Raw genomic sequence first — 18,019 nt, 5'->3', positions numbered from 1 at the left:
TCGTTTCCTTCAGGCATTTCCATATACAGTTCAAAAATGGAAGAAATCGGATAATAACCACGCCCACCTCCCATACAAAGGTTATGTTGAAAATCACTAAAAGTGCGTTAACCGACTAACAAAAAACGTCAGAAACACTAAATTTTACGGAAGAAATGGCAGAAGGAAGCTGCACCCAGGCTTTTTTTAAAAATTTAAAATGGGCGTGGCGTCGCCCACTTATGGACCAAAAACCATATCTCAGGAACTACTCTACCGATTTCAATGAAATTCGGTATATAATATTTTCTTAACACCCTGATGACATGTACGGAATATGGGTGAAATCGGTTCACAACCACGCCTTCTTCCAATATAACGCTATTTTGAATTCCATCTGATGCCTTCTCTGTATAATAAATACATACATTAGGAACCAATGATGATAGCGAAATAAAACTTTACACAAATACGGTATTTGAAAAATATGTAAATGACGAATAATTAAATCTCGATTATCACTTTATCATGCGAGAGTATAAAATGTTCGGTGACACCCGAACTTAGCCTTTCCCTACTTGTTTAGGTTATGTTTTTTATTCAAATGCGACCATTGATTTTTTTTTAAACTGAGTAAATATGGAACTTGAATATACGTAATTAAAGATTTGAATTAAATACAGGTTGATATATTTCGAGATTCCCTACTTTTTTAGAAAAAAAACACAGAAAGTTCAAATTGTATAGGGAATAGTTATTATCATTCGAAGGAACATTTATTTTTTGAAGACTATCTCTTTCAAATATTGGTCGTAACCACATCTCAAATGGTCCATCCTTTGAGTTCAATTTTCGATGACTTGTTTGAGCATTTCGACTGGTAACTGACGAATAACACTCGTGATGTTTTGCTCCATGGCGTGAATCGAAGCGAGATTTTCCGCATTTTTCCCATTAGACTTTACACATTTCCACAGGAAAAAGTCTAACGGTGGCCAATCGACCGTCCCAAAACGTGAAATTATCTGCCCACCGAAGTGTTCCCTCAATAAATCCATTAATTGATTCAATGAAATGATAGCTCTTAAATTTCTTCAAGTTTCTCTTCATCCCAAATGTTGTAATTTTGCTTGCTTACATATCCATTGATCCAGAAAAAGGCCTCAATGCTGAGCAAAATTTAGCTCGAAAACGTCGGATCTTCTTAGAACATTTCAGATGAAATGAAATAGCAAAATTTGCGGTAAATTTAAATCTTGCGTCAATTTTGGGTTTAACCCATTTCAAAAATATTACGTTGGTGTAATTTTTATTATTGATATCATTTTCGAGTCAAATTTTTTAGGCACCATTGATTTACGCTTATCCGATGACTTATCACGCAATTGTTTGATGTTTCTATACAATTTGTATGAAACTTCCAAATATAGAGCGCTGCTAGCGCCGAGAAAATGTAGGATTTTAATATTGACAGTGTGTATTGTCTTGAAGATGGCTGTTGAAGACAAAAGTGGAAAGGAAACATAATAGAAAGAAAATACAACTCTTGCCGCTGCATTCTTAAAAGGTTCATACATTTGCAAGTCAAGAGAATGAATTAAAAGTACATTTAAAAAATGTAACTATTTTAGGTTAGGTTAGATGGCTGATCAACAATTACACGTGGACTGCTATAATCAGCCCTTTGTGAGGACATAGAAAAGAGGAACTCGAAAGAAGGCGTCTGGTGGTCAGAAAGATTTTTCTGCTTAAAATTATCTTAACTCAAAAAATATATATATATTTACTATAGAGTCAGTTTATAAACGAAGAACTAGTCAAACTTGTGATGGCGGCTTCCCAAAACAAAAAGTGAAAAATTTTCACTTCAGATTAGGATTAAAAAATGAAAATTATTATCAAAAACTTATTCCTTCATCGATAGTTACACCGCAGAGTCTGTTAAAATTCAAGCGCAGGCATCCTAAAAGATGTCTACTCCTCTTAGACCTAACATCTGAACTCCATTTGGTAACGCAAAAGGCCAAAACTGGTCTATACGTGGCTTACTGCCCTACCAGATTAACCTAACCTAGGATATTCCTTCATTTCTTACCTCAAATACATATCCGTATATCTGAGCAGGTCTTTTGAAAATTTGAAGTCGATCGTTGTTTCAAAGAAACTCGTCTCACCGACTATGAAAACTGAGTTTCGAGAAAAATGTGTTTAAAGTTTAGGGAGCCAACTAGACTAAGGTAAAAAATTCTTATGAATACGCGCCTATTTTTGAATCTATTTGTCGGATCACTTTCAAATTTTAAAAGAATAGTTGAATATTTAAGTATGTACATATCTAATCTTTTGAAATTCACAAGTGGATATTAGCCCTCAATGACGGTAGAAAATGCCGCATGAGTTTAAAGCCTTCACTTAGAGATTCCTACACACTGAACGGTGCTTATTACCGCTTCCTTAGCGATACATAGAGCAACTTGGAACATCTCAGCTAATTCAACACAGTTCTTATGGAGCTTATGCTAATGTAAGCAAAGATTAAGCTTAAGCATTTGGTGAACTCAATGGCAACGAAAACAGGTGCTTCTGCGATATCAGCAACACAAGCTCAACAATTTGGAAATATTACAAAAGTTATTAATTGACTGAAATATTCAGCATTAATGCGAAGTAAGCAAGCCGCGATGATGGTGATATTTTCAAATCGGCTTTTAGACAACCATTACATACATACATAACGGCACGGCAGCCAAATGGCCAGTCAGTCAACCGCCAATTGGCGTGAACTGAATTTAAATGCCGCAATTTACACACACACATACACGCACACATATGCAACGCTTTGGCGTTGGAATTCCTGTATAGATCATGTATGAATTTTATTGCCGGGTGTATAATTACATATGACCCGCTTCACAACCGGCTCGACGCGACGCGATCCGATGCGCCAAAGCCGAGTGCAGCAGATACAGCGCGAGTATAATGGCGAGGAAAATCGTCATACTCAAAATGCTAAAATAACAATAATTTGAGCGTCAATGCATACACGCACACAAACATAGCTGTATGTGTGTGAACAGTGGCAAAGCTGTTGGCGTAATGCTAATTGTTGATTTATACATGCAAATGTATAAGCGTTTATTATGAAAAAGCAACAGCAATGTGCATGGCATATTAAAGTTGCATTGATATTTCCAGCTTTTCGCAATGGAATACGAAATGGCAGAGACACAGAGCATTGCATAAACGAGAACAGGCTTAATAATGATTTATGGCTGGAATAATTGCAACTAGATTTAGCTCTAATCGATGCGGATAGGCGTGGAATTGCACTGTCTTATAATTTAGATCTTCTTTCTAGCACTAACTAATGCTATGATAAGGGTTGGACTACATTCCGCTGCTCCTAGAAAATATTTAGGTCAATTCCAGCGATTTCACAGGCATTTAGCACTCCCAAAACAGCACATCAGCGCCAAGACTTCGCATCGAATCGATAAACGAACTTTTCCTAAATATGGTCGGACAGACAAACGAAATTTGGAAGGCAAATAAAGCTAATGTTGAAGAGCACGCGAATTGTGCCAAGACATTCACGTAATGTCTAGCGCTAAATAAAAGCAAAACGCACAAAAAGTTTACAGCAAACGACTTCAATACCATACACATACATATGTACATATACATAGTATATAAGTATATATGCATGGGTTTACAGACTATCGACGGGATATCAGTTGTGCGTGTTTGCTTTCAGCGAATTTATGTCCGAAACGCTTGGTGGCAGCGAGCCATAAAGCTCTAGCTTATTTTCATTTTTCAAGCATATTAAATGCACAAATCTAGCATAAGCTAGATATGGAAACACGAGTTAATGGCGAAACTAGTTCTACGCACATTACGGCACTACGCACATACACACACGCACACATGTATATACATACATACTATACATACGTGTGAGGTTTTAAGCATGCGAGCACAACGCTTATGCGAGCATTTCAAAAGTGCATGGAAACTTAACTTTCCGACACGTAACAAATTACCCTTCAGTAAATTTAGACAGTCTCAAAACTGACAGCAGAGTACATCACAATTTGTGTAAGCTTTTTTCAAACTGTGCAAGCTTTTAAGCAGAGCTGTAGGAATAAAAGTGCACTTGCTGCGTTCGACCAACGCTGAAACAATACAATAGCCTTTCGCTTTGTAAAAATAACAATTTACTCTGAGATATACAGCCTTACAGAAGCTTTTGAAAATAGTAAAAATTTAAAGAATTTCATTGTGGGTTGAAACACATTGGAAACGAAGAATAAAATATCAAAACAAAATAAAGGAAAAATAATTTCCGGCGATCTGAGGTCGGGAAGAGGAACGGGTTAACTCGATTTCCGGAAAATTGCTAGTCCCATAGAAAAAAGTTATATGGCGCATTTGTAGGTAATGAAAAGACCTGCAACTTTTGTATGAAGACCTTTATGGCATAACCTCAAAATTTATGTGAAAAATTCAAATATTCAAGTTTATGTATTTTTTCTCACACAAAAATAAAATTGCTTTGAGGCATTTTGAAGTAAACTTATCTACTTATGTGGACAGCAAACTGCTGTGGAACCGCAACGTGGAAGAAAGAGTGAGAAAAGCTAACAATGCTTTATATACGTGTAGGCAGATGTTCGGCACAACCCACTTTTATGCACTAGTGCTAGACAGCTATTGTAAGGCCAATTCTGTTCTACAGTGCGTAGTATGGTGGACAGGCATACGGAAATCCACCTGCCGGAAGGCAATGGAAGGAGTTCTTAAGCGCGCTGCGGCATTACGCATAATAGGAGCTTTCAGAACAATTCCAAAGGCAGCTCGTACGAAAGTTGCCACCTAAAGACCTCTTCGCTGAAAACTACGCAGCAAAATCGGCAGAACGACTACTGGCTGCAGTAGAATATAGAACCTTCGCGCTTAGCTCGGTGGTTAACGGCGGTTTGGCAAACACCGACTACATGGTCCTACTTTTCAACTGGGAAAGAAGTTTCAAAATAAACATAGAAAAAAATGTTTGTCGTAAAGGTATGTTACCAACGTGCAGCACTCTAAACATTTATACGGATGGCTCGAAAATGGACGATGGAATTGGTTCGGAAATACATATCATGTCCAGAGTTACGCCCGGAACACATCGACAGACTGCAAGCGACATCTGTCAAATAATAAAATACACACGTTCTTATGGACAGCTGGCCAACTATATAACTGTGTCCATAAGAACGTGTGTATTTTGATATTTGACGGATGTCGATTGCAGTCTGTCGCGTTCTATGTGTTCCGGGCGTTAGGCATAAGGCAGCCTCTTAAGTTGCCGAACTACTGCAGTATATTTAAAGCTGAAAGACCTCAGCGGCTATTGCGAAAGCCGCAGAGTTGGTCTCTAATGCAACTGCAGGCAATTCCAGAGTCAACATTTACGTAGACAACTAAGCAGTAATCAAGGCAGTAACCTCGTATCACATGTAGGCCAGAAGTAGCAACTTTACATATATTGGGTGCCAGGTCACAAAGGCATCGAGGGCAATGAAATAGTGGACAAGAGAAAGTAACAAAAAATAGAAACCTCATATAACGAACTACCTGGGTGCAAAACTGCAAGTCATGTGCAAAAAGGTAGTAAGGAAGTACACAAAATTCGTATTGACGCTCGATAGAAGAGACTGCAGGCACATTATGTCTAGAGCAAGGCAACAGAGAAACAATGGAGCATCTCTTGTGCACTTGTCCCGTATTGGAAAGACTACGCTGAAAGCATCTGGGGTCCCCACGGTATGATACATTGAAGGAGGTCTTGATAGTGAGGCCACAGAGCCGGTTAAAATTCGCATCAAACGCAGGCATCCTAAAGGCTGACTACTCCGCATAGATCTATTAACTGAACTCCATCTGGTATCGTATCATTGACCTATTAAACTAACCTAACCTAACCTACATACTTAAATATATCGCTAATACGCTGTTTAAATATTAAGGAGAAAACCTTAGACTGACTTGAAGTCGAAAAACCCTCAAAATTTTTTCGCCAAATTGTATATAGTACCCTGAATTTTTATTGGAGCTTCAAATATTATTTCAAATATTTTCGGCCCGATGCGGCATTCAAACAAGGAAAGTAGTGCGAATCGAATCGGTTCGGTTCAGATACCTGAGCTCTATGACTATGACTATAATTAAGTACATTGAAAAACAGATCTTGAAATATAAATTATTAGGTGCAATTACGGCGAAGATCATTCTTATGCAAGAGAGATTCTTCGTCAAACTGTAAATTCTAAATAGTAAACAAACAAGCCATAATTAATATCTTAAAGAGACAAAAACTGTTAAACTTTTACGGGTACTAACTAATTTTCTAAAGATACTTTAGCACTCGAAGTTGCGTCTCTCAGGTACTGAAATTGTTTTTCGAATATTAGGTTTTTATTCATTCAATTTTTTTTTTCAAATTTACTATAAGAATATCAAGGAAGACTAAGCAGTTTTGTTTTCTAAGCTGCTGTAAGCTATACTAACAATATTCCTATAGTAAATGCGCCAGCTAGTTGGTAGAATGAACACAGCACAATTTACTGCAGAGCATTAAGGGAAGTGAAACTAGGCCAAAAGAACTTCGCTCCTAACTTTTAAACACCAACATACAGACAGCAATTTAAATTACAATCTCTCATATTGCTTTAATTTTTAAGCTCATAAGCACATACTATACACATACGCACACATATGTGTGTATACAGTATAACTCTCATTTGAGTAATCCCTTTTGCCTTAATAATGAAGAGATCAGCAATTAAATTTCTTGCAACGTGGGAAATTACTGAATTTTTTCTCTAATTCCAACCGATTATCTATGTAATGACCGAACTATGTCTGTATGTTTAGGTGAGTTTTATGATAGAAAGTAAAATGTATTAAGTTTTTGAATTCTTCTTTGCTTTGCAAGAAAAATATGTATAATTTCGCTGGTCACTTAAATTAATTATAGCATTAAAAACTATTCTTTCTATGAGCGCAATTCCGAAGAAAACTGATCTTTATAGGAACACACAATGCTTTCAGAATTATAAAAAATGCGAATAAAGAAGAAATTTCACGATTGATGAGAGATGCCAATCTTTTAACAGAATTTGTGAATCATTAACAATATACAAAATTTAAAATACAATAATAAAAAACTTTTTTAGCTTTCCAAGGCAAAATAAAAATTTTCGCATACACGTACATACATATAGTATGTATGTATATCTACAATGAATTATCTGGCAGTGGTCTGAAACTATGATAATTGAAGAAAACGCCATTATTTGTATAGTTTTTCAGTATAAAAGTCTGATCAGTAGTATAAAGGTATAATCAAGCGAAGTGAGTTGAGAAAACTTGATTGGAAATAGACAGCATGCAAATAATAATCTATTTGGAATAACAAAATTAATAAAAAAAAAACAGAAAAAGCGTTAACTTCGATCGCACCGAAGAAATTAAAAGGTTCACATACCAGAACTTAATTTTGATAGGTCAGTCGTATGACAGCTATATGCTATAGTGGTCTGATCTGAAAATGTTATCCTTAGATTGCCCCGTGCACGTATCAGAACATTCACAACACGCTTTGATTTCATACGGGATCACTTGGATGATGGAGTCGCCAAAACGAACTCTTAGGCTACCCAGAGGATACTTGGTCAAAGCCCGGAAGTCGTGAGCTGCTTGAGCCATATGTAAAAGAATCGTTTCTGGCCACTCCCAAGTGAATGGCGATCAGAGAAAGGTTCTGCGAAAGATTTATGGTCCTTTGCGCGTTGGCCACAGCGAACATCGCATTCGATGCAACGATGAGCTGTATGAGATATACGACGACATTGACATAGTTCAGTGAGCTTCTTTAGGGATGGATCAAAGCTTAAGGGGTAGTTCATGGAGGGGCACAATTGCAGCCATAAATGTAGCAGCAAGTCTACTGCTCCGCAGTGCAGCCTCCATACACTCAGATAGCAGAGCGGCGAGGTGCAAAGCTGATGAGCTGGCAAGGAAAGGCATCCTAGAACCGCGATCCGTGGAATGGGAGGTGGTCGGGGCTCCCTAGGTAGCTGGGATTCGGGGAAACATGACCTGCACTGGGTCATCGGTACAAGCGCTGTTGTAAAAGCCTTTTGGCCCAAGATCGATCGCAAGAGATCTAGTGATATTTTTGCCTTCAGTAAGGCTAGCTTCTCCCTAGTTATGGGGCTTTCAACAGGTCATTGCCCTGTTGGCGTCTATGCTGGAAGGTTGGGAATCTTACCAGACGCCATCTGCCGAAACTTTTTGAATAGAAGAGAACGTTTGCAAAATCTCACATCGATACATATCTACAAAACTGAGGAACTAGTTCGCGTCAATGCAGACAAATAGGCGGACATAGCTCATCACAGAACTTTCCTTCTGCGTGTTACAAATTTCTTGACAAACTTAATAAACTCTGTTCCGAATATAGTCAGAGAAGCGCGACTGAAATCAAAAAATGCGGGACGACGATTTGTTAAACCTACTTATGTATGTTTCTAATTCGATTTCGCTTGAACTTAGTTATACTAAATAAAAAAAATGTTTTCTTTTTTCATTTGTACTGCCTGCAGTTGAACTTAAAGATGCCATGGCAAATCGTGCTAAAATTATTTTGGCGAATTTTTGTTGCTCCCCTCATATCGGAATCGTACTACGGAGCAGATGCGGTCGCCTTTGACGTCACGCATAGTTGGAAGCGCGATGAAAACAATTAAAACTACCCGCACACACACACACACACAAATCAAATCATAGCGAACGGAAAATATTACGAAAAGAAGAAATAGAAAATAAAATGCTCACTGCCATTCACCGGCAATGGGCCGCAGCCCACACAAACGAGCGCGGTGCACAGAGAAAGCCGAAAGCCGTTAGTGAACGTGTGGTTTTGTTTAGTTTTTCGTTGCTGCTTTGCGCGCTAAGTAACATTGCGAATGCGAATTGGCAAATATGTTTGCAACTGTTCAGAACGCTGAAAAAGTGCCGATTGCACGACTCGCACACTCACACCCACTTTGCCGCGCCAACGAAACATTCCTATCGCGCACTCGACACCGCCAACACCAGACCTACACACGACGACGAATCGCAACAGGTACGAGTTCACCGATTATTGATTAGCTTACACACCCCCGCAACTTCGTGCTCACACATACACACACACACACATAGAGATATGCAGTGCTATGCAAAGTGGCAGGTACTCATTTTCAATCAAAATATTACCTCCGCCGACACACCGCCAAACCACCAATTATTTCTCCAGCTGCTGGCATACATACATATGTACATACATGGTAATGTACATACTATGTATGCATTATGTTGATACATTCTTCGGTATTAAGCGAGTACACGAAGGCGTGTGTTTGCAGTTGTTTCAATAATAATAATAAATAAATAAAATATGCTTTAAAAACAGACGAAATCCACATGTGAGGCCACGATCGGTATCAAAGTGAAAATCAATGCCGGCTAGCAGCGCTGTAGCCTAACATAATGTGCCCGCATGCACTCACACACACGCACACATGCATTGGTATGGTAATGCTCGTGCACCCATGGGAGTATGGCAACGCTGGCAAGTGGAATTGTATGCGTAAATCGTAAATTCCTTCAATCAGCAGAATGTTTAATTAGCGTGGAAATGTTTATTTTCTTAATATGCCTTCCAACAGCTGTTATAGTGTTAGTTTCTACACTTGAATACGTGGGGCTACTAAGTAACTGTACTATGTGAACATTTGTGCTTACGTACGGACATAAATTTATACATAGATCGGCGTCAAACTTTTAACTTTGCTACAAATAAATATAAATATGTATTTCTATACATATGTATGTATGTATATACACACGAACATACATACATATGTACATATCTACATAAGCTATAAACCTATATACACACCTATTAGTATACAAATAATGAAATTCCCGTGATCGTTGGCTAAACAATAAAATACGATCCGACATAGCAACACATAACGCTCGTGTCCACCAGCGAGCAGCAAACGTGATGTGGCCACCAACACTTCTCAATAATATTTAGAGCATCATTTTACATACAAAAGCAACGCACAATTATAGGCAAAAGGTTAGAATCCAGCAGCCCCCTGTTCTTGCTGTTAAACTTGTGTTGCACTTAAGCATTGACGGCTGACATATTTGCTTTGGTTGGATTTGGCCAAAAAACGTGATCAAATTGAGTGTTTATTACAGCTCTAACACAAAAGTTGTTGTTAAAAACATAGGTATACAATATAACGGGTGCTCCAAGTAGAAGTACTTTTTCATTAGCCTCTTTTTGACAGATGATCTTGAGACACAGCAATCATTATTGGATAATATTCGACCGAATAGACCACGTCCAGCAAGCAGTGAAGAAAATATAGCAGCCGTAGGTGAGGGAGTACACGAAGATCGCGGTGAGTCGTTTCGGCATCGTTCGCAGCATCTCGGACTGACGTATGCAAGGACGTGGCGCATTTTACGTCGAGATCGTAGCGTACAAAGTACAGCTTGTGCAAGAACTGACACCGCTCGACTTCCCAACCGACATCGCTTCGCTCTATTGGGACGAAGATTCAAGAGCTTTCATTTCATCCAAATAATGGTTTGGTGTAGTTTGTGGGCCGGTGAAATCATTGGTCCATATTTCTACAAAAATGTTGCCGGTGCGAATGTAACCGTCAATGGCAACTGTTATCGCGCCTTGATAACCGACTATTTGGTGCCTAAAATAGAAGCCCTGATCTCGGCGACATTTGGTTTCAACAAGACGGCGCCACTTCCCCACACATCGCATCAATCAATGGAGTTTTTGAGAGAACTTTTCGTATACCACATAATTTCACGTTTTGGGCCGGTCGATTGACCACCAAGATCGTGTGATATCACACCGTTAGACCTTTTCCTGTGCGGATATATACACTAAAAGTCTATGCAGACAATCCCGTTTCGATTCAGGCCTTGGAGCAAAATATCACGTGTCATTCGCCAGTTACCAGTAAAAATACTCGAACGAGTCATCGAAAATTATACACAACGGATGAACCATCTCAAATGTAGCCGCGGCCAATATTTGAAAGAGATAATCTTTAAAAAATATGTTTAAAAGAATGACCTTTGAATAATAAACATTCTCCAATAAATCTGAAATTTCTGTATTTTTTCTTAAAAAAAAAGTAGAGAACCTCGAAATGGACCACCCTTTACAACGCAATACATACATATGTATGTACAACCGAGCACAAAACGAGCTTGATTTTTATTACAACTGCAAATAGTCAGTCGTATGCTTTTCCAGTGAAGTGAAAATCTATAGGCTCAAAATGTGGAATACGCTTGAGGGATACTTGACACATTTAATGTTTTCGATATTGGTTGGTAACTGATTGTGACTGTGTACATACATACATAGTATGTTTGTATGTACATGTATGTTTGCGTATTTTATTAGAGACGCTTAGATGATACAATTTCAGTACATAAAAGGCGAGGAAGTCAACAAACTGAATAACTTTCGAACTCAAGTTAGAACGATAACCAAACAGTGTAAATACATCATTGGTTAGATACTGTTCTCCACTCAATCAAAAAAATTTTTAATCAGTGTGGTAGACACACATTTCATACGATATTGAGCAAAAGCTTGTAATAGGTTACAATGAAAAATGAAGAAGAGTTATGTTAGTAAAGCAATTTGATTCTCGAATCTAACTAACATGTAAACAAGTCGCGATATGTAAACGATGTGGTAAAAAATCCGAACGACTGGAATGTATACATATGTATATTATCGGAAAGTTATACACACTTTGTAATCTGATTCTACTCCAATACAACATGTGACTTATCCCTGCTGGCAGGAATCTTTAGCAGAAAAAATTCACTACATCGAAGTAAATGTGATCTAAATACTACTGTGGAAGTTATTCCAGGCACTGATCTAAAAGATATCTTCTTGATGTAGCTTAATTAAAAACTTCGACAGTTTTCATCATTTCGAAACTTTAGGTTTCGGTTATATTTAAGGGGGTATTCTGGTTTAGAAGCCCGAATTTTAGGTATTATAAAAAAAAATCAAAAATTATTTTGACTATCCATTTTTTAATGCTTTTTATCGATATTCTAAGAATACAAAACATTAATAATATAAGAAAAAAATTAAGTTTTAAAAAACTGCAGGTCGGTGAAGTAGAGACTGATGAAACAATGGCTTGTCCTGGTGTGCAGGATATAAATCTTTTTCGTGACCTAAAATGAAAATTTATGCGAAATCCGTAAAGAGTAAAAGTGTAGTTATCGCACTACGAAACGTTTTTGAAAAAAAATGGTGGAGGCTTGAAAAAAGAAAAGTTTCGTATTTTCCGTTTTTTTGTGGTTCGGAATTAAAAAAAAAAAAATTCTTTCGAAAGCTCTTCGTAGTGCGATACTATAATGTATAAGAAAGCTCTGTGTAAAATTTCATGTGAATCGGAACTAGAACTTGAGATATCATGCACACCGTTTCTAGAAAAGTAGTTATGAGAAAAACGAGTTTAAAGTTTGAGAACTAGTCGCGCGCAGTCAGAGTCGGAGCACAAAATGAGCTGTAACTCGGAAAATAATTTGAATTTCTCTTAAAGACATTTTCTTGAAGGGTTATACTATAAAAATATGCAAAAAAAAAATCGATTTTTTCGACTTTCTAAACCAGAATACCCCCTTAAGGCATACATACAGGGGTTACGTGGGCATCATCGGGAAAAAATAAAACTTTCATTCGAACTTTTCACTGGCTTAGAGATACAAATTTAACAAAAAATTTGCGAAATTCTAGTAAGAAATATTGAAAACTTCGAAATTTTGTTATCATTTCCAGCGACGCCTTGGACAAACGATATTACCGCGTGGACAAAAGAACTTCTCACAGGATTATGAGGTGAAAAAAATCGTATTTTACGATAGTTAAGATCATAAAGTTCTATGGGAAGGTGAGATTTTAAGTTTCGCTCGCTTCCGTTCTAAAAATTTCGATGTTAAAGATGCACCTCGCACTGGTCGACCTATCGTTGAAAAAGTCGATGAAATTATAATAAAGACTGACCAGGACCATCACATAGGCAGCCATGACATCGCTAAGGAACTTAGCATGCATCATCAAATCATTTAAAAAAGCCAGGCTCGATGTTTGGGTATCACCTGAATTGTCTGTGAAAAACTTAATGGACCGAATTAAGAACTGCGATTCATTGCTGAAACGAAATAAAATCGAACCATTTCTGAAGCGAATTGTAACAGGAGGCGAAAAACGGATCAAATACGACAATAATAAGCGGAAAAGATCATGGACCAAGCGTTGTGAAGCTCAACAAATGGTCGCAAAGCCAGGATTGACGACTCGCAATGTTATGCTGAGTGTTTGGTGGGATTGGAAAATAATCATCCACTATGAGCTGCTCCAGCCTGGTCGAATGATTGATTCCACACTTTACTGTCAATAAAGCTGGCATCCAGTGCCATTTTTGAAGTCCTGAAATCAATGTAACCCTTTCACGAAACTTGGTTTCTAAAAATTCTCTTCACCTGCAGTATTATGTACTGAGTATACATGTTTTTCATTCGATATCATTTCACACATAAAAATCAAGATATGGTATGATAATATTTTACTCAACAATTATGATTAATTTTGACCCTGAAAATGAAAACATCGATTTATCCACTTGCAATGCTAATTCTTGTTACTTGTATTTCTTGCACTTAATTAATTCGCGAATTGGTACCATATTTAGCGCAATTGTTCAATGATGAGAAGCATATTGATGGCGCGCGTTAATCCAATGCGGATGCAGTCCGGGTTTCCGTGCACAAGCGGGTACATGCATTGGCTTTTAGCGGAAAAAATAATATGCAATTAAGATGTTCAAGAGCAAAATGTGTAACTCACTCCGCCTGCCAAGTACATAAGTACATTGACGTCATTCACAGTGGCGGCTGATGCCACTATTCACGAGCATAATTCTTTAAATAATAGCGAAAGCGATTGCATTTAAACGGTACAATGGTAAGCAATATGGATTGAATGCAAAGTGATGAGAATTCTGATTAGATTTCTGTGCTTTGTTGTTGGCAAATCTATTGCAATTCAATAGCAGATCAACAGAAGAACAAGCTGCAATAATAAATTCAATTGAGTGCAACAATTCGAACAGAAGTGAACAGAGAGCAAAGGTAGCAAGGTGTTCTTTGTGGGAGGTTAACACTAGAGATGTGAGTATTTAATTAGAAAAAAAATTAAAAACAATTTGAAAATAAGTTAATAGACCAGGACCAAAGGCTTTGAAAATGGTGAAGACTGAAAAAATAATAGCAGGATGAAACCCAATGGAAAATAATATAATTTTTTTTTTTTTTCATCTACCTGTTAAATCACGAGTATTCGATATACAGAGCAGCAGGATGAAATAAAATAGCGGTCTTTTACTGCATTTTCTGAGAAAACTAACCTAGTAATATACATACTACATATTTATCAGAAAGTAGGGATTTCAATGAGAAACAAGTAAGAAAGGGAAAATGTAAACAAGCAAGAATTAAAGTTGGGGAAAATTATTTTCGAATTTCAATAATATATCTGATAGATTGGCCGATAATTTCTGTAAAAGGTTTGCAATAGGAACTGGTGTCGACATATTCGTTATCTGGGGGACTAGTTTGGGCACGACTAGGACAATTTTTGAGCATAAGGGGGCACACCTCAAAGGCACTACTATGCAGAGAATGATCCGCATACATCGATCCTCATTTGTATAATGGAAAGTTAAAGAATAAAATGGAATTTAAAATTGTGTTAAATGGGAAGTAGGCGTGTTTTTTGTCCGATCTTATTAGAGTTATTTTCCGATACTAAGTCAAAGTTATGACGCGTTTAGGACATAAAAAGGTAAGTTTACACCAAATTTTGTTAAAGAAAAATTTTTTTTGGAATAAGTAAAAACAAACAATTAAATTTTTCTCATAAATTTTGAGGTTATGTGAAAAAGTTTGATTAATTTTACTTGTTTCGAAAAAAAGTTTTTATGCTTAAGGAGTTACATATGTTTACGGGGTTCAAAAAAATGTTTTTGTGCGCGCGAAGCTCTTGCTACTAGCTTCGTTCGCCGTCTTTAAAGGCGTTGTTCTCGAAACTGTTTTTTTGAAGTCGGTTGGCAAGATTTCTCGAGAACTACTCAACCGATCTTCATGAAATTTTACAATGGTCTTTGAGATACAATTCTTAAAGATTTGGAAGAAAGCTTTTTTGATTTTTTTTTTCACTGAAATTTAAATTTTTTTGTAAAAAATATCTGCCAAAAATGCAATTTTCGGTCTTTTTTTTTTCTTTTATCCAAGTTCTAAGTTAAGATTTTAACTAAAATATGTATTTTTTAACTTTAGATGATCCTGTAAGAAGTTATCCTGTCAACGCGGGAGCATCTTTTTTCCGAGAGGTCACCGGAAATGGCGTCGCAATTGTCGAGTTTAAAATATGTTTTCCAGAAATTTCAGAATTTCTTTGTTAATAATGTATGTTTGTAACAATAAAAATTCTAATAAAATATTTATTATTAATTTTCCTTTTACCCGAGGAAACCCATGCCACCGCTTAACAACTCAACCACCCCTTCCTCTCTTTCTACTACCCTACGTCAGATCGCTTATAAATTATCACCTTCACTTCATTCACCTTCTTCCATTGAGTTTCCTTCTATTATGGTTTAACAGAATTGAAAGAATGAAATGTGAAATATATACGCTCGTTTTCTACCCCCTTTTAGTATAGCACCCCTCTCTATGTTAAAACTATTACATTATAGTATTTTACAAGACTGTTTGCATTTGGTATTTAAGTGCCAAATACACATAACTGTAATATTTATTATACAGTATTTTTAATTTGCAAGAGTTAGTACTCACCATTTCGCGAAACATCGAGTTCTACCAAGTTCTCGAAATTCTGTATATCTGGAGGCAATCGGGCTATCTCATTATCACTTAAGCCCAATTTTCGCAGACGATGTAGTCTGAAGAAGTTCTGAAATAAAATACAATATTTATTAATTATTATTACTAAAAAAAATTTAAATTAATTTTAATTTATAAAATTTATTTTAATTATTAAAAAAATTGTTACAAAGAAGCACACAAAATTTTGTCTTATATATGTTTGTACATATGTACGCTGTCAATAAAATCAATGGCAGCTGATAAATCATTCGCTGTTAAAATTATTTTAATAATCGTGAATTCCCATTAACTTGCACAAAATAAATTGCATGCGAGATGATGGCATGATTTTCCTCCACAGCTTTTCTACTTTCTCCGGACAAACGTACATGCATCTCCCAATGCCTCATATATACTACAAAGCCCAAGTCATCCTCTTCGTTTTTCCATTGACTTTATCATTGATATTTCCAATCATAATTTTGCAATTCGTTGTCATTCGCAGTGAACTGCATGCAAAATAAAAGGAAAAAGTCACAAATACACGGAAAAGCAATGCTTCAGCAAAAGTAAAAAATTAACATTTGAAAGCCACCATGAAGTTGCGATCAATTTTTGTTTTTTGCCTGCCTTTCATTCCATGTTGTTGTGTGCAACACAATTTTCACATGCCCAATGCCTGTCTAATCTGACCTACCTAGACTCTAAGCTGGAGCAGCGCGCTTTGACTTTTGCTGCTTCTTTCTTCTTCAGCCGCTTGAGTTTGTGGCTGCGATCAATTTGTTATGAAAATCACGTTTTTCATTTGCCGCAATAAATTCAGTTTTTGGCGGCACATAAATTGAAGCAAATATAAAGTCACAATTCCCCGCCATTACTCACAAGTAAGTACTTTCCAAAGTGAATGGTGATTACCTTTTTTAGTGCATCCAAAATCCATTCTAAACATTTTAATAAAATAATAAAAAGAGAAGAAAGGACAACCGGCTAAAAGCAATTAAACTATTTGACATTTGCGGGTGTCTTAAAAAAATGCTTTGTACTGAAAAATTGTCATGCGCTCTTCGTGGCTTTGCGATGGCGTTCGGTCATGACTTGTGATCTATAACCTAAAATGAACTAGTTGTATACCTGTACGTATAATAAAAGATTTAACCACAGCCACGTTTATATGATCCATTATGGAGTAGACAGAGTTGTAATTTTTCATAGTAAGTTTTTGGAGTCTTAAGATCTGGAAGTTCTACAATATACTTTAACAAATGAGTAGCCTTAGTATAGCCGTCGTTAGATGCTCTGCCCTGCATATAGGTTATGGTGCAATTCTTTCTGCTCTAATAAGAGACTGCAAGCTGGGTAATCAGCCAATAAATATCAACTGAAATTCTATAGACCTTATTTTTGCTTTAGAAACAATCTAAGGATTAGTCTTAACCTGAGAAAGTTATACGGCTTTCTGATTGATCTTGAGACAATTAGAGTAATTTGATACTAAAGCATTTTTTTCAGTGAGGCAACTCTTAATCGTTTCCCTCAGAGGCGAGGAAATATCATCGGAAAACCCGAAAAACAAAACAAGTAAGGAGAGAGTAAGTTTAGTTGTAACAGAACAATTTACACTATTGTAATTTTATAAGTTAAAAGTCGTAGACATTTATTTCAGGTCTTGGAGCGGTATATCACGCAAGTCGTTTGCCAGTTACCAGTCGAAATGCCCGAACGAGCCATCAAGAATTGGACTCAACGGATGGATCATCTGAGACGTAGTTGCGGCCACATTTGAAGGGGATAATCTTCAAAAAATAAATACGAAAGAATGTTCTTTCGAATGATAAAAAACATTGCCCATTCTATTTAAATTTTCTGAGTTTCTCTTTAAAAGTAAACTCAATTAGTTTCATAACTCCATTTTGCTTCCTGACCGAGATTTATTTGACAAGACTCAAGTATACTCACATGAGTTCGGGTAACTTTAAGAAGATTA

The 18,019-nt window shown here is 36.7% G+C and overlaps 1 protein-coding gene across 12 annotated transcripts in view; it reads right to left on the bottom strand.

Annotated features, from left to right (window-relative positions):
- Positions 1 to 18,019, bottom strand: part of LOC120769560 (protein lap4) — a 160,776-nt gene that overhangs the window by 130,688 nt on the left and 12,069 nt on the right. For all 12 annotated transcript variants that reach the window (XM_040096724.1, XM_040096645.1, XM_040096651.1 and 9 more), the window contains exon 3: positions 16,006 to 16,123. In XM_040096724.1, the coding sequence (XP_039952658.1) occupies positions 16,006 to 16,123 (118 nt within the window). The remainder of the gene's footprint in view (positions 1 to 16,005; positions 16,124 to 18,019) is intronic.

The sequence above is a fragment of the Bactrocera tryoni genome, chromosome 1 (genome assembly GCF_016617805.1).
Source record: "Bactrocera tryoni isolate S06 chromosome 1, CSIRO_BtryS06_freeze2, whole genome shotgun sequence".
Classification (NCBI taxonomy): Eukaryota; Metazoa; Arthropoda; class Insecta; order Diptera; family Tephritidae; genus Bactrocera; species Bactrocera tryoni.
This window is presented reverse-complemented; position numbering and strand designations above follow the sequence as displayed.